Source organism: Nomascus leucogenys, chromosome 4 (assembly GCF_006542625.1).
Source record: "Nomascus leucogenys isolate Asia chromosome 4, Asia_NLE_v1, whole genome shotgun sequence".
NCBI lineage: Eukaryota > Metazoa > Chordata > Mammalia > Primates > Hylobatidae > Nomascus > Nomascus leucogenys.
In genome coordinates this window covers 103,706,342-103,730,553 of record NC_044384.1, presented here as the reverse complement: position 1 = coordinate 103,730,553, position 24,212 = coordinate 103,706,342, and the positions used below count along the sequence as shown (strand labels likewise).

At 42.3% G+C, this 24,212-nt stretch overlaps 1 protein-coding gene across 13 annotated transcripts in view; it reads right to left on the bottom strand.

Annotated features, from left to right (window-relative positions):
- The window catches only part of MAP4 (microtubule associated protein 4), a 238,383-nt gene that overhangs the window by 77,661 nt on the left and 136,510 nt on the right, over positions 1–24,212 (bottom strand). For all 13 annotated transcript variants that reach the window (XM_030811887.1, XM_030811889.1, XM_030811892.1 and 10 more), the window contains exon 4: positions 1,387–1,509. In XM_030811887.1, the coding sequence (XP_030667747.1) occupies positions 1,387–1,509 (123 nt within the window). The remainder of the gene's footprint in view (positions 1–1,386; positions 1,510–24,212) is intronic.

Here is a 24,212-nt window from a genome sequence, read left to right as displayed (position 1 = left end):
AACCATAAATAGATAAATAGATAAGTAGATAGAGTACAATTCAGCAGAATTTTTTTGGAGATGGAGTTTCGCTCTTGTTGCCCAAGCTGGAGTACAATGGCACGATCTTGGCTCACTGCAACCTCTGCCTCCAGGGCCCAAGTGATTCTCCTGCCTCAGCCTCCCAAGTAGCTGGGATTACAGGTGCGCACCACTATGCCTGGCTATTTTTTTGTATTTTTAGTAGAGATGGGGTTTCATCATGTTGGCCAGGCTGGTCTCAAACTCCTGACCTCAGGTGATCTGCCCGCCTCGGCCTCCCAAAGTGCTGGGATTACAGGCGTGAGCCACCACGCCCGGCCTAAGTTACTCTATTTATCTACTCTATCTACTATACCTATCTGTCTGTCTGTCTACATGTCTATCAGGGACAGGGTCTTGCTGTGTTGCCCATGCTAGAGTACAGCAGCACGATCCTAGGTAATTGCAGCTTTGAAGTGGCAGACTCAAGTGATTCCCCCACCCCAGCCTCCCGAGTAGCTAGGACTATAGGCATGTGCTGCCACACCCAGCTAACTTTAAAAATTTTTTGTAGAGACAGAATCTCATTATGTTGTTCAGGCTGGTCTCAAACTCTTGGCCTCAAGTGATCATCCCACCTATGCCTCAAAAAGTGCTGGAATTACAGGCACAAGTCACTGAATCTGGCCGAAGTATATACTTTAAATGGGTAAACTGTATGGTACCATGAATTATTGGCCAGGTGCAGTGGCTCACACCTGTAATCCCAGCACTCTGGGAGGCTGAGGTGGGCAGATCATCTGAGGTCAGGAGTTTGAGATCAGCCTGGCCAACATGGTGAAACCTTGTCTCTACTAAAAATACAAACAATTGGTTGGGTATGGTGGGCACCTGTAATTCCAGCTATATGGGAGGCTGAGGCAGGAGAATCGCTTGAACTCAAGAGGCAGAGGTTGCAGTGACTGAGATCACGCCACTGCACTCCAGCCTGGGTGACAGAGCGAGACTCTGTCTCAAAAAAAGAAAAAAGAATTATATCTCAATATAGCTTTTTCTTCACCCTCCCCCCAAAATTACTTTGTATCTAGGAAAGCCAATAACTGACAAATGGTACAGAACATCACATACTAGGTTATTTGAAACAAACGATGAGCATCTTAAAAGTTAGATGTCAAAAAAAGAAGCCATATTTAAGTCGAAACATAACGAGCTCTCAACTTGGCTAACAGGGAAGTACCAAAGCTATTCCTTTGAGGCTCTTTTGGAACTCATTCTTCCTACCAACTCTAGTTCTGGGCTACTACAGATCATCTGAATGGTGGTTGTAGCTTTTTCACATTTATGTCATAGCACACAGTTAGTAGTCACGAGCAATCCAGCACTTACCAGTCTGGATAGGATTGACCACTTGCTCAGGTTGGAAACAAAAGTTGGTATCTTCTGGCCAGTTCTGGCTATTTGGGTATTCCTGGTAGGCCATTTTCTCTTCAAGGAATTCAGTTGGAGACCCTTAAAATAGGGACACAAAACAAAAGTTACAAGATATTACAGTTTTCTCCTCCACTACAGTGGAATTTCTACAAAGTATTACAGCTAGTACAATATAAAAAATCCTATCTAGCTAGTGTCTTATAAGAAAACTTTTTTAATTGAAAGATAAAAGGAGCTGGGTGCAATGGTGCATCTGTAGCCCCATTTACTTGGGAGACTGAGACAGGATTGCCTGAACCCAGGAGTTTGAGGCTGTAGTGCACTATGATTGCACCTGTGAATAGCTACTGCACTCCAACCTGGGCAACATAGCAAGACTCTGTCATTAAAAAAAAATTTTAAGATAGAAGGAAATAAAGTAGGTCATTAAGGTTAAAAAAACACTACAGAGTGACTTCTAGGTTATGTAGGCATGAAGAGGGTAGTGATTTCTCCACATGAAAGAACAAGGATAAAACTGTCAAAAGCAACAATTTCAGGGAGCTGGAATTAAAAAAAAAAAAAAGCCAGCCTAAATAAGTGGCAAGGTATAACATGTTCAGGAATGAAAGATTCAATACTATTAAGATGGCAATCCTGAAAATGACCAATATGTTGAGGAAATTACAAAATAAGCTCATTCCATAATTTATATCAAAACGCAAAAAACCTAGAAAAGCCAAAACAATTTTGAAGAGAAACAGTTGAAGGGCTTACATAACCTGATTTCAAAAGTTATTATAAACGTACCAACTCAGGCCGGGAGAAGTGGCTCACCACCTGTAATCCCAACACTTTGGGAGGCTGAGGCAGGCGGATCACTTTGAGGTCAGGAGTTCGAGACCAGCCTGACCAACATGGTGAAACCCTGTCTCTAGCAAAAATACAAAAATTAGCTGGGCATGGTGGTGCATGCTTGTAATTCTGGCTACTCAGGAGGCTGAGGCACGAGAATCACTTGAACCTGGGAGTGGGAAGGTTGCAGTGAGCCAAGATTGTGCCACTGCACTGCAGCCTGGGTGACAGAGCAAGACTGTACCAACTCAGCGTGGTATTGACAACACACTTAGATAAATGGAACAGAAAGAAACACACAAAGTCACAAAGTTAGGGTCAACTGGCTATCTACAAACATAATATAATTCAACATAATTATATTCAACCCAGAAACAAATTTTTTTTCAACAAATGATACAGAAACAATTGGACACTTACCACATACCATATGCAACAGTTAACTCCAAACAGATCAAAGACCTAACGTAGATCACTTGCTAACTTATTATGCCAAAAAAAAAAAAAAAAAAAGACAAGACAAAGACCTAATGTAAGAGTTAAAACTAAAAAAACTTATAAACAGGAGAAAATCTTTGTGACTTTGGATTAGGCAAAGATTTCTTAGACACGTCACCAAAAGCACTATCTGTAAGAGACAAAATATATAAATGGGACATCATGAAAATTTTAAACTTTTGCTTCTCAAAGATACTATTAAATGGCCAGGCACAGTGGCTCACGCCTGTAATCCCAGCACTTTGGGAGGCCTAGGTGGGCGGATCACCTGAAGTCAGGAATTCAAGACCAGCCTGGCCAACATGGCAAGACCCCGTCTCTACTAAAAAATACAAAAATTAGCTGGGCCTGGTGGCGTGCGCCTGCAGTCCTAGCTACTCAGGAGGCTGAGGCAGGAGAATCACCTGAGCCTGGGAGGCAAAGGTTGCAGTGAACTGACATTGCGCCACCGTACTGCAGCCTGGGGCAACAGAGTGAGACTGCGTCTCAAAAAACAAAACTAAACAAAAAAACAAAAGACAACACCAAAGATACTATTAAAGAAAATGAAAAGAGAAGTCATAGACTTCGAGAAATATTTGCAAATCATAAATCTGATAAAAGATTTGTATGTAGAAGAAATTATAATGTCTTACAATACAATTATAAGATAAACAACTTAATTTAAAACTTGATGGCCGGGCGCAGTGGCTCACACCTGTAATCCCAGCACTTTGGGAGGCCAAGGTGGGCGGATCATGAGGTCAGGAAATCGAGACCATCCTGGCTAACACAGTGAAACCCTGTCTACTAAAAATACAAAAAAAAATTAGCTGGGCATGGTGGAGGATGCCTATAGTCCCAGCTACTCAGGAGGCTGAGGCAGGAGAATGGCGTGAACCCGGTAAGCAGAACTTGCAGTGAGCGGAGATCACACCACTGCACTCTGGCCTGGGCGACAGAGCAAGACGCTGTCTCAAAAAAAAAAAAAAAAAAAATTGGCTAAATATTTCAATAGACATTTTACCAAAGAAAATATATAATGCGTAATATGCACATGAATGAAGCTCATCAGTCCTTAGGGAAATGCAAATTAAAACTACAATGAGATCCTACTACAAAACCACTAAAATAGCTGTTATCAGGCCAGGCACAATGGTTCATGCCTGTAATCCCAGTACTTTGGGAGGCTGAGGCAAGAAGATCACCTGAGTCCAGGAGTTTGAGACCAGCCTGGGCAACATAGTGAGACCCTGCCTCTACAAAAACATACAAAAAAAATTAGCCAAGCATGGTGACGAGTGCCTGTGGTTTCAGCTACTCAGGATGCTAAAGCAGGAAGATTGCTTGAGCCTGGGAAGTAGAGGCTACAGTCACCTGTGATCGCACTACTGCCTTGGTGACAGAAAAAGGCCCTATTTTTAAAAAAAGGCTGTACAAAAAGACTGACAGGAGCAATTTTGAGAATGTGTAAAATGATAGTTTGGCGATTTCCTTTTATTTATTTATTTTTGTTTTTCTCAAAGGTGCTCTTTTTTTGTTGTTGAGACAGGGTCTTGCTCTGTCATCCAGGCTGGAATGCAGCGGTGTGGATCATGACTGACTGCAGCCTCAACTTCCCAAGCTCAAGCAATCCTCTCACCTCAGCCTCCCAAGTAGCTACAAATATAGGCGCTTGCCACCACACCTGCCTAATTTAAACAAATTTTTTTTTTTTTTTTTTTTTTTTTTTTTTTTTTTTTGTAGAGACAGGGTCTCATTATGTTGCCCAGGCTGGTCTCCAACTTCTGGGCTCAAGCAGTTCTCTGATCTCAACCTCCTCAAGTCCTAGGATTACAGGCTTGAGCCACTGTGCCTGGCTCTATCTGTATTTTTAAAGATTAGTCAAGTACAACAGTGAGAAGCAGGGAAAGAGTAGAACATGGAGTTCAATCTGTAACTGACTGTGAACAATTGAGATAACTCACTACCTTTGGACCAGCCACTTTTTATTTTTTAAATAACAGCTTTATTGAGTATAATTCACAAAATTCACCCTTTTAAAGTAGAGTTCAAAGGTTTTTTAGCATATTCACAGTTATACAACCATCACCACTATCTAACTTCAAAACATTTTCTTCACTCCAAAAAAGAAATCCCGTATCTCTTCTCCTTTCCCACTTTCCCCAACCCCTTGGTAACCACTCGTCTACTTTTTGTTCCTAAGGATTTGCCTAATCTAGTTATATCATATAAATGAAGTCACACAATATGTCATCTTTTGTGACTGGCCTCTTTCATTTAGCACAATGTTTTCAAGGTTCATCCATGCTGCAGTATGGTAACTGAACTTTATTCCTTTTTATAGCCAAATAACATTCCACTGTGTAGATCCACCACACTTTGTTTATCCAATCATCAGTTGACATTTGGTTGTTTCTACTTTTTGGATATTGTGAGTAACGCTGCTATGAACATTCATGTACAGGTTGTTGTGGGAACATGTTTCAATTCTCTTGGATATATCCCTAGGAGTAGAATTGGTGGGTCATAAAGTAACTTTATGTTTAATATTTTGAGACACTGCCAAATTTTTTTCCAAAATGGCTGCATCATTTTACAATCCCAACAACAATACATGAGGACTCCAATTTCTTCACATCTTCACCAACATGTTGTTATCTTTTTTTATTGTAGTCACCCTAGATGTGGTAAGAAGTGGCATCTTATTGTGGTTTTGATTTGGACTGCTCTAATGACTAATGATGTTGAGTATCTTTTCATGTGTTCATCTGGCATTTGTATGTTTTCTTTGAAGACATGTCTGCCTAAGTCCTGTATCCATTTTTAATTTCTACTTTATTTTTAGAGGTGGGGTCTCATTATGTTGCCCAGACTATTAGAGTGCAGTGGCTATTCACAGGTGCAATCACACTGCCTTGCAGCCTCAAACTCCTGGGCTCAAGTAATCCTTTTTCCTCTGCAAGAGACACCTATAGCTGAGACCACAGGTGTACACCACCATGCTTGGCTATCTTTTTTTGTTTTTATTTTTGAGACAGTCCTGCTCTGTTGCTCTGCTGGAGTGCAGTGGCACAATCACAGCTCACTGCAACCTTAAACTCCTGGGCTCAAGAGATCTTCCTGCCTCAGCCTCAAGAGTAGCTGGGACTACAGGTGCACGCCACCACACCTGGCTAGTTTTTTTTTAATTTTTGTAGAGAAAAATCTCAAAAGCATTATGCTAAGTGAGGAAAGCAAGACACCAAAGGATATATATTGTATGATTCCATTTATATGAAATTTCTAGAACACACAGAACTATAACAGGAAGCAGATCAATGGTCACCTGAAACTGTAGGTCAGAACAGGGACTGGCTTTGCAAATGGGCTCACGGGAACTTTTAGGGTAATAAAAAAATGTTCTAACGATGGATTACAGTGATGGTTGCACAACTCCATAATATTACTAAGAATCATTTCAACTCCGTAATTTTACTAAGAATCATTTACTTCCACACTTACAACAGGTAAATTTTTGGGTATGTAAATTACACCTCAATAAAGTTTTTTTCTTTCTTTTTTTTGAGACAGGGTCTCACTCTGTTACCCAAGCTGGAGTGTGGTAGTGCGATCATAGCTCACTGCAGTCTCGACCTCCCTGGCTCAAGCGATCCTCTCACCTCAGCCTGCCAAGTAGCTGGGACTACTGGCATATGCCACCCTGCCCAGCTTTTTTTTTTTTTTTTTGAGACGGAGTCTCGCTCTGTCACCCAGGCTGGAGTGCAGTGGTGCGATCTGGGCTCACTGCAAGATCCGCCTCCCGGGTTCACGCCATTCTCCTGCCTCAGCCTCCCAAGTAGCTGGGACTACAGGCACCTGCCACCACGCCCAGCTAATTTTTTGTATTTTTTAGTAGAGACAGGGTTTCACCGTGTTAGCCAGGATGGCCTCAATCTCCTGACCTTGTGATCCGCCCGCCTTAGCCTCCCAAAGCTCTAGGATTACAGGTGTGAGCCACCACGCCCGGCCCTGCCTGGATAATTTTTAATTTTTTTTGTAGAGGCGGGGATCTCACTATCTTGCACAGGCTGGTCTCCAACTTCTGGCTTCCCATCTTGGCCTCCCAAAGTGCTGGGATTACAAGCATGAGCCACTACGCCTGGCGTAATAAAGCTATTTTTACTACACACTTCCTTGTTAGAGGCTATGAACTTTTGTGGAGAAGGGAGGACAAGGGTATGAAAGTGAGGTGAGTAAAGAATTCTGAAGGAAGTTTTGAGACACTGAATAGCCCCAGTACTAAAGTTTAAAATTTCCCCACTACCTTGCTGCTGGAAAAACAGATCAGGACTTACAGAAGGTATCCCTGGGAAAGGAGAAGGCTCAGCTACAGAATACCCATAAAAGGACCCATGGCTAATGCACCTACCTCAAGGCAAACTGCAAAGTAGGTGGCAAGACTGTCCCGCGTTTATTACTAGCCAACTCATCAGGCCTCCTCTAAGTGCAAGCTTTCCACTTGAAGGTTGCCCTTTATTTTTGTGTTTCAAAGAATCATTTAAATCTGATTTCATTTACATGAAGTGTCTTGGGGAAAGATGTGAAAAGAGGAATGAAACAAGATAATTATTTCTAGATTTTGCATAATCTGGGATGTCTTTAGGAACATCTCCCTAGAGGATCTCAGAAATTTTGAGTTATTTTTAATGCCTGTAAGAATAGAAGGGAGATAATAGACTATACTTTCTTCTTTTTTTTTTTTTTTTTTTTTTTTTTTTTTTTTTGAGATGGATTCTCACTGTCTCGCCAGGCTGGAGTGCAATGGCATCATCTCGGCTCACTGCAACCTCTGCCTCCTGGGTTCAAGCGATTCTCCTGCCTCAGCCTCCTGAGTAGCTGGGATTACAGGTGTGCACCACCAGGCCCAGCTAATTTTTGTATTTTTGGTAGAGACGGGGTTTCACCATGTTGGCCAGGCTGGTCTCAAACTCCTGACCTTGTGATCTGCCTACCTCAGCCTCCCAAAGTGCTGGGATTACAGGCATGCGCCACCGTGTCCGGCCCTGAACTATACTTTCAACTAAGATACTTGAGTTATTGTTTTGTAACTAAAACTCTTCTTACATAAGCAAAACACTTGATCCCTAAGAAACTTATCTGTTGAAGGGAGAGTGAACATTGTAAATGACAAAGTCTCTTGAGTCTTATGTGTCAATCTGAGCCTCTAGTAGGAGCTGTTTCTCTCTGAGGGTCATGGGTGCTGTCCTGCACATAACTGAGAGGCTTCTTCTGCTGTAAGTTAGGAGAAAGAGAAGTACATCAATTCTTCAGAAGAGACTTTTTCTAATTTTAGGCATTGTCACAAGTAGTTTTTTATTTATTTATTTATTTATTTTTTGAGACAGAGTCTCGCTGTCACCCAGGCTGGGGTGCAGTGGAGCGCCCTCAGCTCACTGCAAGCCCCGCCTCCCGGGTTCACGCCATTCTCCTGCCTCAGCCTCCTGAGTAGCTGGGACGACAGGCGCCCACTACCATGCCCGGCTAATTTCTTGTATTTTAGTAGAAACAGGGTTTCACCGTGTTAGCCAGGATGGTCTCCATCTCCTGACCTTGTGATCCGCCTGCCTCAGCCTCCCAAAGTGCTAGGATTACAGGCGTGAGCCACCGCACCTGGCCCCAAAGTTTTTTTTTTTAGATGAAAACTGATCATCATAATTGTCTTCCATCAATAACAGCTTACAATGGACTAGACATGCTCTGTACATGGCTATTCCCTATGTCAACTCCTAATGAAATGTAGTCCTGTACATTTATGTCTAAGCACCTCTGGAGGTTTAAATATATCATCTCTAACCCCTCGAAGTCCCCACTCACTCCTTCTGGTCTCTCCCCAGTGTTCTTTTTCTTTTTTTTTTTTTTTTTTTTGAGATGGAGTCTTGCCCTGTTGCCCGAGCTGGAGTGCAGTGGCGTGATCTTGGCTCACTGCAACCTCCACCTCCTGGTTTCACGCCATTCTCCTGCCTCAGCCTCCCAAGTAGCTGGGACGATAGGCGCCTGCCACCACGCCTAGCTAATTTTTTGTATTTTTAGTAGAGACGGGGTTTCACCGTGCTAGCCAGGATAGTCTCGATCTCCTGACCTCGTGATCCGCCTGCCTCGGCCTCCCAAAGTGCTGGGATTACAGGCGTGAGCCACCGCTCCCGGCCTCCCCAGCGTTCTTTTTCTGTTCTGTCCTCTCTTTTTCTTTAAGAGAGCCAATTCATTTATTTATTTTACTTTATTTTTTGAGACAGAGTCTCGCTCTGTCACCCAGGCTGGAGTGTGGTGGTGCGATCTCAGTTCACTGCAACCTCTACCTCCTGGGTTCAAGCAATTCTCAAGCCTTAGTCTCCCGAGTAGATGAGATTACTGGCGTGCACCACCGCACCTGGCTAATTTTTGTATTTTTAGTAGAGACGGGGTTTTACCATGTTGGCCAGGCTGGTCTCGAACTCCTGAACCCAAGTGATCTGCCTGCCTCAGCCTCCCAAAGTGCTGGGATTACAGGTATGTGTCACTGTACCTGGCCCCAAAAGCCAACTTTAAATGGCATTTCAACACAAGTAGGTTCCCCAGAGCTGAATGTGGTGAAATTGGGTTAATTATGTAGTTTAATTTTCTGTACTCTATGTATGTATTCATCACCATTTCAGCAGATATGTAAGGCCAGTTTTACATAGGTCACACATACTTGTTTTTAAACACTGCTGGAGAAGAAATCTCAAGGCTGACTGAAGCAACAGACTCAGGCACTGGGTAAAGAGAGGGACAGGACAGCAAGAGCTAATCTACTGGTGGTGATGAGGCAGCACTGAATCAACAGCACCATAACATATGAAATAATTTTTTTTAAAAAGTGATTAGGGTTTTGAACCCTACTTTTCCCCAGTCAAATTTCTACCCTTTCAATACCTTTTAGTATCTGCTGTATACTGATAGCGTAAAGTTTTGAGACAGCATCTCCCATTGTCTCCCAGGCTGGAATCTACTGACTTGATCTAACTCACCCTAAACTCTGTCTCCCAGGCTCAAATGATCCTCCCACCTCAGCTTCTTGAGTACTGGGACTACAAGCATGTGCCACTACGCTCGGCTAATTTTTGTATTTTTGGTAGAGACAGGATTTCCCCATGTTACCCAGGCTGGTCTTGAACTTCTGGGCTCAAGGAGTCCACCCATCTTGGCCTCCCGAAGTGCTGGCATTACAGGCCACCGTGCCTGGCCTAGTCTGCTTTCTTATAAACAATATTAGTGCGGCTCATAATTTACATATTACTAACAAACAAATCAGTAACTCCTTCCATTTCACACACTCAGCTCTTTCCTTGTTTTTTTTTTTTTTTTTTCCTCCAGTGGTAACCTCAGAACTTTAAAGTGAAGGGAACCTAGAGGATCACCTAATCCAAACCTCTAAAGTTTAAACCATGCCACATTTCTCCAGATAATTCATTTACCAATTTAAGCACCTACTGTCAATCGCTACTCCAGGCATTAGTGATTCAGCAGTAAACCAAATGGTGAAATGTCCTGCTCTCATGAAACTTAGATCACCACCATCACCACCATTACCCTATGCTTAGGCACTATGAAAACATAGAAGCCAGTATTAGTCTAGTTGAGAGTTTAAGACATGCCCAGTGATGCAAATCTCTGCAAGCTTTAGTTTTCATAACTAATACCTACTTCATAAGGCTGAGAGAAGATATGTGAAAGTGCTTAGACAATTATAAGAAACATGCTAAATTATTGCTAATCCTACAATAACCATTATGGTTTATGTAGGATAAGTGTCTACAATGCAGTAAGTGCTACTTATAGGAGTTTAAAGAACAGTCACATAACACAGTCGTGGGATGATCTAGGATCTTCCTTTAGGAGACTAGAACTTAACTGAATCCAGAAAGATAGAAGGATGTAATTAAATGAAGCTGGGAAACAGAGAAAGAGACAAAGTGGGGAAGACACACAGCGAGCAAAATAGAAGTTAGGGCCATGGGCAAGAATGAGAAAATCAAGAGCATATCACTTTGGATGAAACACATTTATGAAGGACAGCAGTTCTTCATAAGGGGCAGCTAGAGCTTCAAAGGCCAAATAGAAACTTAAGATTTGTCTGCCTGAATGCCTTCTAAAGGGAAACCCACCCCTAGGAACCATCCCATTCCTCTATTTGGTCCTGCTGTTCTGCTTTCCCCACCGAAGAAGTAGACTTGTGATTCAAGCAGGCCCAAAGCCCTTTTGGAGAAACCTGATATACAGACATTTTAGATATTGAACCATAAGAATATACCTGAGCTGGCCAGGCGTGGTGGCTCACACCTGTAATCCCAGCACTTTGGGAGGCTGAGACGGGTGGATCACCTAAGGTCAGGAGTTCGAGACCAGCCTGACCAATATGGTGAAACCCCGTCTCTACAAAAAATACAAAAATTAGCTGGGGTGTGGTGGCGTATGTCTGTAGTCCCAGCTACTCAGGAGGCTGAGATAGGAGAATTGCTTGGACCCAGGAGGCAGAGGCTGCAGTGAGCCGAGATCACACAATTGCACTCCAGCTGCAGTGACAAAGTGAGACTTAGTCTAAAAAAAAAAAAAAAAAAAAAAATTAGGAATATACCTCAAAAAAATTAAGAATTTTATATAAGAATATAAAATTGGCCGGGCACGGTGGCTCAAGCCTGTAATCCCAGCACTTTGGGAGGCCGAGACGGGTGGATCACGAGGTCAGGAGATCAAGACCATCCTGGCTAACATGGTGAAACCCTGTCTCTGCTAAAAATACAAAAAAATTAGCTGGGTGTGGTGGCGGGCGCCTGTAGTCCCAGCTACTTTGGAGGCTGAGGCAGGAGAATGGCATGAACCCGGGAGGCGGAGCTTGCAGTGAGCCGAGATCTCGCCACTGCACTCCAGCCTAGGCGACAGAGTGAGACTCCGTCTCAAAAAAAAAAAAAAAAAAAAAAAAAAAAGAATATAAAATTAAGAATATAGCTGCCAGTGGCCATCTTTCTCAACCCTGAAAGGCACTGCCTGAGAATGAAGCCAAAGAAGGTGTAGGGAGAAAGAGGAGGGTGGGAGAGAGACAAAGAAGGAGAAGAAGGAAAGAGGCCAGGCACGGTGGCTCACACCTGTAATCCTAGCACTTTGAGATGGTGGATCACTTGAAGCCAGAAATTTGGCACCAGCCTGACCAATGTGGTGAAAACCTGTCTCTACTAAGAAAACAAAAAATTAGCCGGGTGTGGTGGCAGGCACCTGTAATCCCAGCTACTCGGGAGGCTGAGGCAGAATTGCTTGAACCTGGGAGGCAGAGGTTGCAGTGACCCGAGATCACATCACTGTACAGCAGCCTGGGCGACAGAGCAAAACTCTGTCTCAAAAAAAAAAAAAAAAGAAAAAGGGGAGAAGAGAAAAGAGAGACTTATGGATCAGGTATTATTCTAAAACCCTTATATGTTAAAAAAAATCTAGCTACAGGCAGGCAACAAAATATACAAATATATAATGCCTAGTTCTTATAATGGCATGCGTAACATTGAGGAAATCTCTAAAGACGAAGTTTCTTCACAGGACAGAAAAGCAATCTAAATCAAAAAGAAATATGATAAAGAAGGAAAACAGAACTAGAAAACAGAATCAGGAGCCCAGGCACGGTGGCTGGTTGCCTGTAATCCCAACACTTTGGGAAGCCAAGATGGGCAGATCACCTGAGGTCAAGAGTTCAAGACCAGCCTGGCCAACATGGAGAAACCCCGTCTCTACTAAAAATACAAAATTAGCCAGGCATGGTGGCGGGCTCCTGTAATCCCAGCTACTCGGGAGGCTGAGGCAAGAGAACTGCTTGAACCTGGGAGGTGGAGGTTGCAGTGAGCCAAGATTGTGCCACTGCACTCCAGCTTGGGTGACAAGAGTGAAACTCCGTCTCAAAAAAAAAAAAAAAAAAAAAAGAAAAGAAAAGAAAGAAAACAATCAGGAGATTCAGATTCTAATCTTGACTCTGCCACTTAACTTTGGGTGTGACCTTAAGGCTGTTAGAGCTACACTACTCATCCAGAATTAAAAAAAAAAAAATTGTGCTACATAATTTCCGAAGCCCATTTTAATTTTAAAATTAATTATGAGACTTTTGACTTATCCATTCATCTTTATAATTCTCAAAAATCTGGTAAAACATAACTTACAAATAAGACTCAGCAGTTATTAGACAGATGAAATACTTGGTCATTTAAGTAGATGAATGTACTTGTCACTCGTATAAGCCCGAAAAATGACAATGAATCAAAGAACAAACCACAGCATCCTTGGGAAGGTTCACAAGTGGCATACACACTGAGCAGAGGGGAAGAAAAGGTGATGAAACTTGGATAAACAACTTTTTAAATTAGTAAAAATATTAAAAGCAATATGTTTTTTCATTGGATTAACATATTTGTCTTAGTTCTTGAATCACAAAACACAAATGTAATAAAACAACCCCATTCTGGATTACTGCAGTGAAATTAATCAGAAAATTATAGGAGAAAGATGTTTCTGATGTTGTCAGGTTGAAGCTAGAAATCAATCTCAGAACCTTTGGCTACCTTCAAGAACAGCTTTTCCTTTTTCTTTTTTTTTTGAGACAAAGTCTTGCTCTTGTCCCCCAGGCTGGAGTGCGACAGCACGATCTCAGCTCACTGTAACCTCTGCCTCCCAGGTTCAAGCGATTCTCCTGCCTCAGCCTCCTGAGTAGCTGGGATTACAGGCACCTGCCGCCATGCCCAGCTAATTTTTGTATTTTTAGTAGAGACGAGGTTTCACCATGTTGGCCAGGATGGTCTCGAACTCCTGACCTCAGGTGATCCGCCCGCCTCAGTCTTCCAAAGTGCTGGGATTACAGGCATGAACCACTGCACCCAGCCATTTTTCTTCTTTTATTGTTATTATTAAATAGTCTAAAAAATCTATAGAGGGAAAGGAGGGAGAGAGCAGCTGGGCACCAGCAGACATATTTGAGTTCTTACTTTTATTTTATTGAGACAAGATCTCTGCTGGGTGCGGTGGCTGTCTCTACTAAAAATACAAAAATTAGCCAGGCATGGTGGCGCACACCTGTAATCCTAGATACTCAGGAGGCTGAGACAGGAGAATTGCTTGAACCTGGGAGGTGGAGGTTGCAGTGAGCCGAGACTGTGCCACTGCACTCCAGCCTGGGCGACAGAGCGAGATTCTGTCTCAAAGGAAAAAAAAAAAAAAAGGGAATTGTTAATTGAGACAAGGTCTGACTGTCTCCCAGGTGTAGTGGCGCAATCACAGCTCACTGCGGCCTCAACTTCCTGGGCTCAAGCAATCCTCCCCTCTCAGCTTCCCCAGTAGCTAAGGACACAGATGTGTGCCACTGTGCCCTTCTAATTTATTATTATTATCATTTTGGGGGTAGAGACAGAGTCTCCATACATTGCCCAGGCTGGCGTTGAACACCTGGGCTCAAGCAATCCTCCTGATTTGACCTTCCAAAGTGCTAGGATTACATGCACGAGCCACCGCACCAGGCCAATATTTGAGTTCTTAACCCAGGCTTTGCCACAGGCTAACCATGTAAATTTGGGACAGCCCTTTCATCTCTCTTAGTCACAGTAATGACCTCTAAGGATACTTGTTCAGTTCTAAAATTATGGTTAAGTAAAGAACATTCTACCAATCTTCAAGTCACATCCTATTTAGAGAAGGTGCACCTACCCATCTATTTCAAAGCTTATAAAGACAATGTGTTTAGGGCTTCAACAACACAAAACATTACGGCAAATGTTAGATGCTAATCTAATAGCCTTCCTCACCCATCAAATGAACCCATGCCAGGCTTGTTCCCTACTACTCCAACAGGAAAGCCATGCAGTTAAGTAGGCTGTCCCCTCATGGCTCCTGCTAGAGCCTGTGCTCCACTCTGCCCCTGTGCCTTTGCTCATGAGATCACTGATCCCCTGCTTGAAATGTCTCCACCCTGATCCAATTCCAAAGCCACCACTTGGGCCTCATAGCTTCCACAGAACCTCTCTGATGACTTTAATGCTCACTTTCCACTACTTAGCTCTTCTACCATTCACTGTTACTAGGAAAGAATTTAGTCCTTAAGCATGTTTTCCTGTTCGTCTTTTTTTAAAAAATTAAAAAGTCTTTAAGTATTCTATTTATCATTAAAATTTTCATTATTTCACATGGTAGTGAGTTCATTAATGCTTAAAAAGAAAATACTGTGCTTTTACTACTTTTATTTCTTCACAATGCCTAGCTCACTGCATGAGACAGAATAGTATTCAATAAATAAGTTGCTATCAAATTATCACAACATCATTATTTGGGCTGAATGATGTAAGTTAAATTCACACTACACACCAAACTTCTTGGAAAGCGATTTGCATTTAGTATAAAGAGCACAAGGTTGGTGACATAATACTGTTTTTTTTAAAAAAAAGCGTAAGGAATTCCAAAATAATTTAAACAATAGCCTATCATTTCTAAGATAAACATTAAAAACTCTGATTCTGCTTATATTTCTTACTCATGGTAAGAAACTGTAAAGAAATATAGTTTTTTTTTTTTTTTTTTTTTTTAAACAACCACCTCTTGATCAAAAAGTAGTTTCTAATCAGAGAAGTGGGTACATTTTCCTCACCCCTCCTGGAGAAGGAGCAGGAAAGCCTGTTTTTTTTGTTTGTTTGTTTTTTCATTTTTTTTTTTTTTTTAATTTTTTTGAGGCTGAGTCTCATTCTGTTGCCTAGGCTGGAGTGCAGTGGCACGATCTCCACTCACTGCAACCTCCCAGGTTCAAGCGATTCTCCTGCCTCAGCCTCTCGAGTAGCTGGGATTACAGGTGTGCACCACCGTGCCTGGCTAATTTTTGTATTTTTAGTAGAGATGAGGTTTCACCATGTCGGTCAGGCTGGTCTCAAACTCCTGACCTAAGGTGATCCACCTTAGATCAGGAAAATGCTGCGATTATAGGTGTGAGCCACCACACCTGGCCCAAGTCTGGTTTCAAGATGCAGAATTTTGCTGGTTATTCCCTTCCACAGGGTGCAGCACAGCCTGGAGCAGCTATCTCAACAGGAAAGTTCAGAATCACCAGTCCCCCGCCATCAGTATTATTAAGGAGCATGTTTGACCAGAGGCTCACTCCCACATCTTTATTCAATACTGCTGACCTAGATTTTGTTCTTAAAACTACACAGCAGAAGCAGGCAAACTCCCCTGCAGAAACAACAGCCTTCAGAATAAATTTTTTAGCATAATTGCAATCTACTCAGAGAGTCTATTTCAGTAAAACTATGGAAAATGAAATTCTAAACAAGAAGCAATTTACATAATGCAGTAGAAACAATCCTTACCCCTACCACTGGCCATCCCTAGAGACTTTGATTCTCCTATAAAAGTAGAATGGGGAAGGACAGGGGCCAGTTTTCTATCTCTGTGAAATTGAAGGCATTTAACAGAAAAGGCATATGGCTAAACATTTAAAGTACTAATTAAACAAGTAGCATATCTACATATCAAAACTAGACTAACTGTCACATATGATCCATTCCAAGTGCAAGATAGACTGATGGATTTTAAATAACAGTACAAAAAGTTCACTGATATGGTTTCAGATTCCCCATTGCAAATAACCTTTAAGAAACTACCACTTGGCTGGGTGCAGTAGTTCACCCCTGTAAACCACAGTACTTTGGGAGGCTGAGGTGGGAGAACTGCTTGAGCCCAGGAATTTTTTTTTTCTTTTTTTGAGAAGGAGTTTTGCTCTTGTTGCCCAGGATGGGGTGCAGTGGTGCAATCTCGGCTCACTGTAACCTCTACCTCCCAAGTTCAAGCAACTCTCCTGCCTCAGCCTCCCAAGTAGCTGGGATTACAGGCAGCCACCACCACACCTGGCTAATTTTTTGTATTTTTAGTAGAGATGGGGTTTTACCATGCTGGCCAAGCTGGTCTCAAACTCCTGACCTCAGGTGATCCACCTGCCTCGGCTTCCCAAAGTCCTGGGATTACAGTGCCCGGCCAGAGCCCAGGAATTTGAGATCAGCCTGGGCAACATAATAAGACTCTATCTCTACGAAAAAAAAAAAAAAAAAAAAAAAAAGGAAGAAGAAGAAGAAAAGAAACTACCATTTGTGGAGTTTTGATGTCAAATCAAATAAGAATATCCATAGTTACCTGGAAAAAAACTGTCAAAATATTCCTCCTCCTAACTACATATTTGTGTGAAATGGATTTTCTTCATATACTGCAACCCAAAAAACATACTGTGACAGACTGAATGCAGAGGCAGATATAAAAATACAGCTGTGTTCTATTAAGACAGACATTAAAAAGATTTTTAAAAGTGAAACCAGAGCTGGGCTCGGTGGCTCACGCCTGTAATCCCAGCACTTTGGGAGGCTGAGGCGGGCAGATCAAGAGGTCAGGAGTTCGAGACCAGCCTGGCCAACATGGTAAAACACTGTCTCTACTAAAAATAATAATAAAAAAAAACTGGGTATGGTGGCGTGTGCCTGTAATCCCAGCTACTCAGGAGGTTGAGGCAGGAAAATTGTTTGAACCCGGGAGGCAGAGGTTGCAATGAGCTGAGATTGTGCCATTGCACTCCAGCCTGGGCAACAGGGCGAGACTCCGTCTCAAAAAAAAAAGGGCAAAAACACTACCACTGTTCTTACTAATCTCTTTCATTTTTGAAACTATACTTCTCATTAAAAATATTGTTTATTATTACTTTTTAAAATGAGATAAGTATTTTTCAGGTTTCTCCAGTTTTAGTTTGATAAATAGATATAACCCTCATAAGCACAAGCTCTTTGGGGGTCTTTACTAAGGGCTGTGCTAGTATTTGTCTCTAAACTTTTTTGCAGTTTTAGAAGTCTGTTAGTCCAAATCCCTATATACTCCAGTGCTGGCTCAATCTTCTAGCCTCCTCCAGCCCCATTCTTCCTTCTCCCCATTCCCTGCAGAAAGTCAAGAAATCCAAGACAAAGTTCAGGCTTCATTAAGCTTTTGGGATAGAAGCTTAGCCATGTGAGAAATGAAAAAATACAGAACATAGTATCTCATTAAGAGCTAAACTTAATCATAAAGATGTTAAAATGGCATAACAATAAAAATTAAGAAAAATTAATGCTGGCAAAGGTGCTTCACAGAAAAGAAAGGGGAAAATGTCTGAATGTGGTATTTTCATTTACTACTGACAGTTTTTTTTAATTAAAAACTTTTTTTTCTATTTATTTTTAGAGATGGGGTCTCACTTTATTGCCTAGGCTGGAGTGCAGTAGCTATTCACAGGCATAATTATAGCTCACTGCAGCCTTGACTGAGCTCCTGGCCTCAAGTGATCCTCCCACATCAGCCTCCCATGTAGCAGGGACTACAGGTACATGCCACTGTGCCCTGACAATCACCACTGTTTTTGTTATTTTTTTTTTCATGCACAGAGGGATACCAATTACTGTTTACATTGTAAGTAATGCATGTGAGAACATCTTAGATTATTAGATAAAACAAAGGTGACAAGGAAAATGTGTATATTCATATACATACATATCTTACAGAATGCCAAAATAGTTGTGGTAAAATTGTATTGATTGTTGAATCTGGAAAAATGTATAAAGTTCTTTCAACTTTTCTATAAATTTGAAATTATTTCAAAATAAGCTGGGCATGGCGGCTCACACCTGTAATCATCGCACCTTGGGAGGTGGAGGCAGGAAGATCGCCTGAGCCCAGGCATTGGAGACCAGCTTGGGCAACGTAGCAAGACCCCAACCTCTACAAAAAAAATTTAAAAAATTGGCCAGGCATGGTAGTGCACACCTGTCGTCCCAGTTACTTTGGAGGCTGAGGTGGGAGGATTGCTTGAGCCAGGATTTCAAGATTGCAGTGAGCTATGATAGAACCACTGTACTCCCGGGCAACAGACCAAGACCCTGTCTCCAAAAACACAAAAGAAAAAAAACCTTTCAAAATAAAAATAAAAGTATTTCAATAAAAAAAGTGACAGGAGAAAGCCTACTCCTTTCTCAGATTTTCAGCCAACTCCATTTTTTATAATTAAATAGACCCAAATGTTCATATCCAACTATATTAGCATCTTTCTCCACTGTATTAAACTAGCAAAATGCCCACTAACCTTTCTAGATTTAAAATAATATTTTAGGCCGGGTGCAGTGGCTCTTGCCTGTAATCCCAGCACTTTGGGAGGCTGAGGCCCACAGCTTACATGAGGCCAAGAGTTCAAGACCAGTCTGACCAACGTGGTGAAACCCCATCTCTACTAAAAATACAAAAACTAGCCAGGCATGATGGTGCATGTCTGTAATCACAGCCACTGAGGAGACTGAGGCAGGAGAATTGCTTGAACTTGGGAGGCAGAGGGTGCAGTGAGCCTAGATTGCGTCACTGCATTCCAGCCTAGGCGACAAAACAGGACTCTGTCCCGCCTTCCCCCCCCCAAAAAAGGCTTCAAACACATCTCAATTAAAAAAACAAAAATAATGATATTAGACATCCCTACAATGTTTGGATGACTTTGAGTTTAGCCCTCTAACAATATTTGAAAACACCAAGGCATTTGAAGGAAATCTCCAGCAGGAAGGAGATAACTTTAAGATCACGTAGCACACTTGTTTTGCTTCAACCAGAAATTCTGCTGGATGTGTCTCAGAGTGGCCACAGGTGAAGGATGCTACTCTGAGACCATAATACAGGCTAAGCTGCCAGTAGCTGAGCTGTAAACTCAGAATACTGTAAATTCAGAATACTGAATATTTTCAGTATTCTACCTCCTACAACACTTGATTTATTATCATACTGAATATACTTGTTCCTATAAACACATTTCTCTACACAACTTCCTATAAAAACATGTGTCCCTGGCAAGGCGTGGTGGCTCACGCTGGTAATCTCAGCACTTCGGGAGGCTGAGGCAGGCGGATCACAAGGTTAGGAGATCAAGAACAGCCTGACCAACATGGTGAAACCCCGTCTCTACTAAAAATACAAAAATTAGCCGGGCGTGGTGGCACAAGCCTGTAATCCCAGCTACTCATGAGGCTGAGACAGGAGAATCGCTTGAACCCGGGAGGCAGAGGTTGCAGTGAGCCAAGATTGTGCCATTGCACTCCAGTCTGGGTGACAAAGGTGAAACTCCGTCTCCAAAAAAAAAAAAAGAAGCAACTATTAACAATTATGTCAGGATGTCAGGATAACAGACATACTAAACCAGGGCTGTCATATATCTATGACATGATATACAAAACAGGAATTTCCTTTAAATGTCAATAACTTACAATGAACCCTATTTCTATTTTCACATTCTGTTAAACAGGTTAAGCAGGTTATATTTATGAAAGTATTTAAATTACGCTAGAAATTTAAAAGTTTTTGGTTTAAAGCCAGAAAAATAATTTACAAGTAGCCATAATTAAAATCAATTGTGGCAGAAATCACATGTAAACATTAAACTGCATTCATATCCACACTCAGTTTTCAATGGCTTCAAACCCATTCTACCAATTTACTCCAGGCAACTATAGGTAACTGAGATTCTAGCTCTAAACTGAAGAAGAAAAACCACTTTCCCAAGTATAGCAAATTATTTAAGGATATTTAATATCCTAATTATCGATTATTAGAATCCTAAAACATCACAAGAATTAAGGAAATTTATGTCCAAACATTGTACTTTTTTCTTGCCTTTGGTTCCCTCAGATTCTGAAAGATTTGTTCACACTTGAATAAGAAGTCTGCCAGCAGGGTGAGTGGGTCCTTGGAGGGGTTTTCCACTCCCTTTTTACCCCTTCCTCCTCCTGGCAACCAGCTGGACTTGTGGCCCAATCTCCTACCCCAAGGCAGCGGAGCCACATTCAGCCAGGTAGGGATTTCGGTTTTAATCCCTGGTCCTCTCATTTAACACTCAACCTTAGGTACCTTTCTTTCCTACTCTGCCTCATTTCCTCTTAGTGTACAACAAGGGAGGAAAGGCCAAATCATCTGCCAGAACCCTCCCAGAAAAGAGAAATCTCAAGCTGGGCGTGGTGGCTCATGCCTGTAATCCCACCACTTTGGGAGGCCGAGGAGGGCAAATTGCCTGAGCTCACGAGTTTGAGACCAGCCTGGGCACAGTGAAACCGCATTTCTACTAAAATACAAAAAAGTTAGCCAGGCGTGGTGGTGGGCGCCTGTAGTTCCAGTTACTCGGGAGGCTGAGGCAAGATAATTGCTTGAACCCGGGAGCAGAGGTTGCAGTGAGCCAAGATCGCACCACTGCACTCCAGCCTGGGTGACAGAGTGAGTCTCAAAAAAAAAAAAAAAAAAAAAGAAAAGAAAAAAGAAAAGAAAAATCTCTGCTTCTTTGCATTACTAATACGTAATTAAAGGCTGTGACAACAATACTTGATGCAGCAATTTGCTTTCTACTCTGAAAACATGCAGTAAATATACAAGTCTATGTCTTTTGTACCCACTGGTCATAACCATGACCTACTCTTTTTTTTTTTTTTTGACATGGAGTTTCACTTTTGTCACCCAGGCTGGAGTGCAGTGGCACAATCTTGGCTCACTGCAACCTCTGCCTCCTGGGTTCAAGCGATTCTCCTGACTCAGGCTCCCAAGTAGCTGGGATTACAGGTGCCCGCCACCACTCCCGGCTATTTTTTTGTATCTTTAGTAGAGATGGGATTTCACCATGTTGGGCAGGCTGGTTGACCTATTCTTTTTTTTTTTTTTTTTTCTTGAGATAGGTAGGGTCTCAGCTCTGTTGCCTGGGATGGAGTGCAGTGTTGTGATCATAGTTCACTGCAGTCTCAACCTCCCGGGCTCAAGTGATCCTCCTGCCTCAACCTATGGAGTAGCTGGGACTGTGGGCATGTGCCACCATGTCAGGCTAATTTTTGTAGAGACAGGTCTCACTAGTTGCCCAGGCTGGTCTCGAACTCCTGGGCTCAAGCAATCTTTCTGCCTCAGCCTCCCAAAGTCTTGGGATTACCGGCATGAGTCACCACACCCAACCCATAATTGTGACCTGTTCTACAGAAAGGGGTGTTAACAGTGTGTACAAACACATACCAAGTCATCAGAAGAGGGGTCAATCCATGCTCTGGCAGGTGATCAATTTTCTTTTTTTTTGAGACAAAATCTCGCTCTGTCACCCAAGCTGGAGTGCAGTGGCGCAATCTCGGCTCACTGCAACCTCCACCTCCCAGGTTCAATCAGTTCTCTGCCTCAGCCTCCCGAGTACCTGGGATTACAGGTGCCCGCCACCATGCCCAACTAATTTTTTTGTATTTTTAGTAGAGACGGGGTTTCACCATGTTGGCCAGGATGGTCTTGAACTCCTGACCTCATGATGCACCCGCCTCGGCCTCCCAGAGTGCTGAGATTATAGGCGTGAGCCACTGCGCCCGGCCGATCAATTTTCTTAAACCAAATCAAATTAAGGTGTCCTTTAACTCAGCTACTCAGAATTCTGCATTAATCCATTTCAGTTGGTTGACTAGGTCAAACTGCAGTTTTTCTTTCACTAATTTGGATGAATCAAACATAAAAAAGACAACAATTTAATGCTATCTTGAGCTGTAATCACTTATTCATTCAACTATCCCTTAAGTACATATATTATGTGCCAGGTTCCATTTAGGTTCTAGGGATAAAGCAATAAAAAATCACCACCCAGCTGGGCATGGTGGCTCACGCCTGTAATCCCAGCACTTTGGGAGGCTGAGGCGGGCGGATCACCTGAGGTCAGGAGTTCAACACCAGCCTGGCCAACATGGTGAAACCCCGTCTCTACTAAAAATACAAAAACTAGCCCAGTGTGGTGGTGTGCATCTGTGGTCCCAGCTACTCAGAAGGCTGAGACAGAAGAATTGCTTGAACTCAGGAGGCGGGAGTTGCAGTGAGCCAAGATTGTCCCACTGCACTCCAACCTGGGCAACAGAGCAAGACTGCATCCCCCCACCAAAAAAAAAGAATCACCATCCATAGAGAGCTTACATTCTTGGCAAGCAATATCAACAACATAGTACCAGGAATGATGCGGGGTGAGGTAGGTATCCTGCTCTACTTATGCTGGCTAAACTACATCTGGAAATTGAATTCCATTCTAGGCATAGGTTAAGAGGGACGCTATATTAGTTATCAATTTATTGCCTTTCAGTTCCAAATCTACACTTTACTGCTCTGCTTTGCAATAATGAAGCTGGACTCTTCGAATGTTTTTCTTATGCCAATAGCAAGCACTGGAGGAATACTATAGGAGGAAGAGGATTTCCTCCTGGTTCCACTGTGTTTTCTTCTCTTCTTTCTCCCGTGGCCTCATGTGATGCGTGGGACACCCAGCGGTGCTCACCCACCAGTTTTAGTGATACCACATAAGTGGCTTCAGGTGAGTTCCAGTTACCCCAGCTAACTTCCCAGTGATTTTCAACAGCACCACCCAGAGCAGCTTCCTAGACAGTTTTGTTGGCACTCCAGCAAACAATACTCTTGCTTTTAACCCTCAGCTGGTGCCATCCTCAGGAACTTCAAACTGCAACAGACTACAGCTTTACCTTCTTCAAAAGGTCTGAATCTCAGCCTTGGGTAGGCTCTCTCTCCAATCTGTCTCTTTCTTTCATACTCTGCCTCAGGCACAGAGGGAATAGCTGCTCCTATAGCTGATACACCTACATCTTTCAGAGTTCTCTTTACCCTTTAATGGTTAATCTATTACTAGTTAATAATTCTTTATGTTAACTTTCCCTTGTTCAAATTGCAATATTTCTGTTTCCAGACTGAACCCTGACCCATAACTGGTACAAAAAGTAGGGTGATCTCAGAGGATGGACTTAAAAACATGGGATTTAGAAATTGGTTTGGTGGCATTCTTGGGTTTAAGTGCAGTGCTAAGCACCTTGCCAACGGGAAAGGGGATGCTAGTAATCCAGGACATGCAAGATCGTGGCAATAATATGCTGGCAAAAACCTTCAGAACATGTGTGGGAGTAGATCATATAGCTGGAGATGGCTCTAACAGTTCACTTCATTGGTTGACTGAAATTTTAGACTCGAGTAAATTATGTTAAAAAAAAAAAACAAAAACAAATTTCAGCTGTGGCACATGACTGGGCTTGGTGGAGTTTCAAGATGCTGATGAATTTAAGGTCTGGCGCTTGAAAGAATCAGTGAAGCTTTTCCAAGTAGATGAGATATATTTGAATATGTAACCTTTAGTATCTATAGAATAGAGGTTGCTTTCTTTGTTTTTTTGGTCCCTTTCATAGCGGTAGCAGGGGTGAATTCTGAGGTGGTCCCAATCATCTGTAGGAATATTCACCTGACAGTTTTGTGTTTCTCCCCATAGCTGAGTTGGTCTTGTAGAAAATTTCTATAGAATTCAATTCCATTATTTAAAATAGTTTTTCTATGAACCAGCTGTGGTCTGTAACTTGACAGTGTTAATA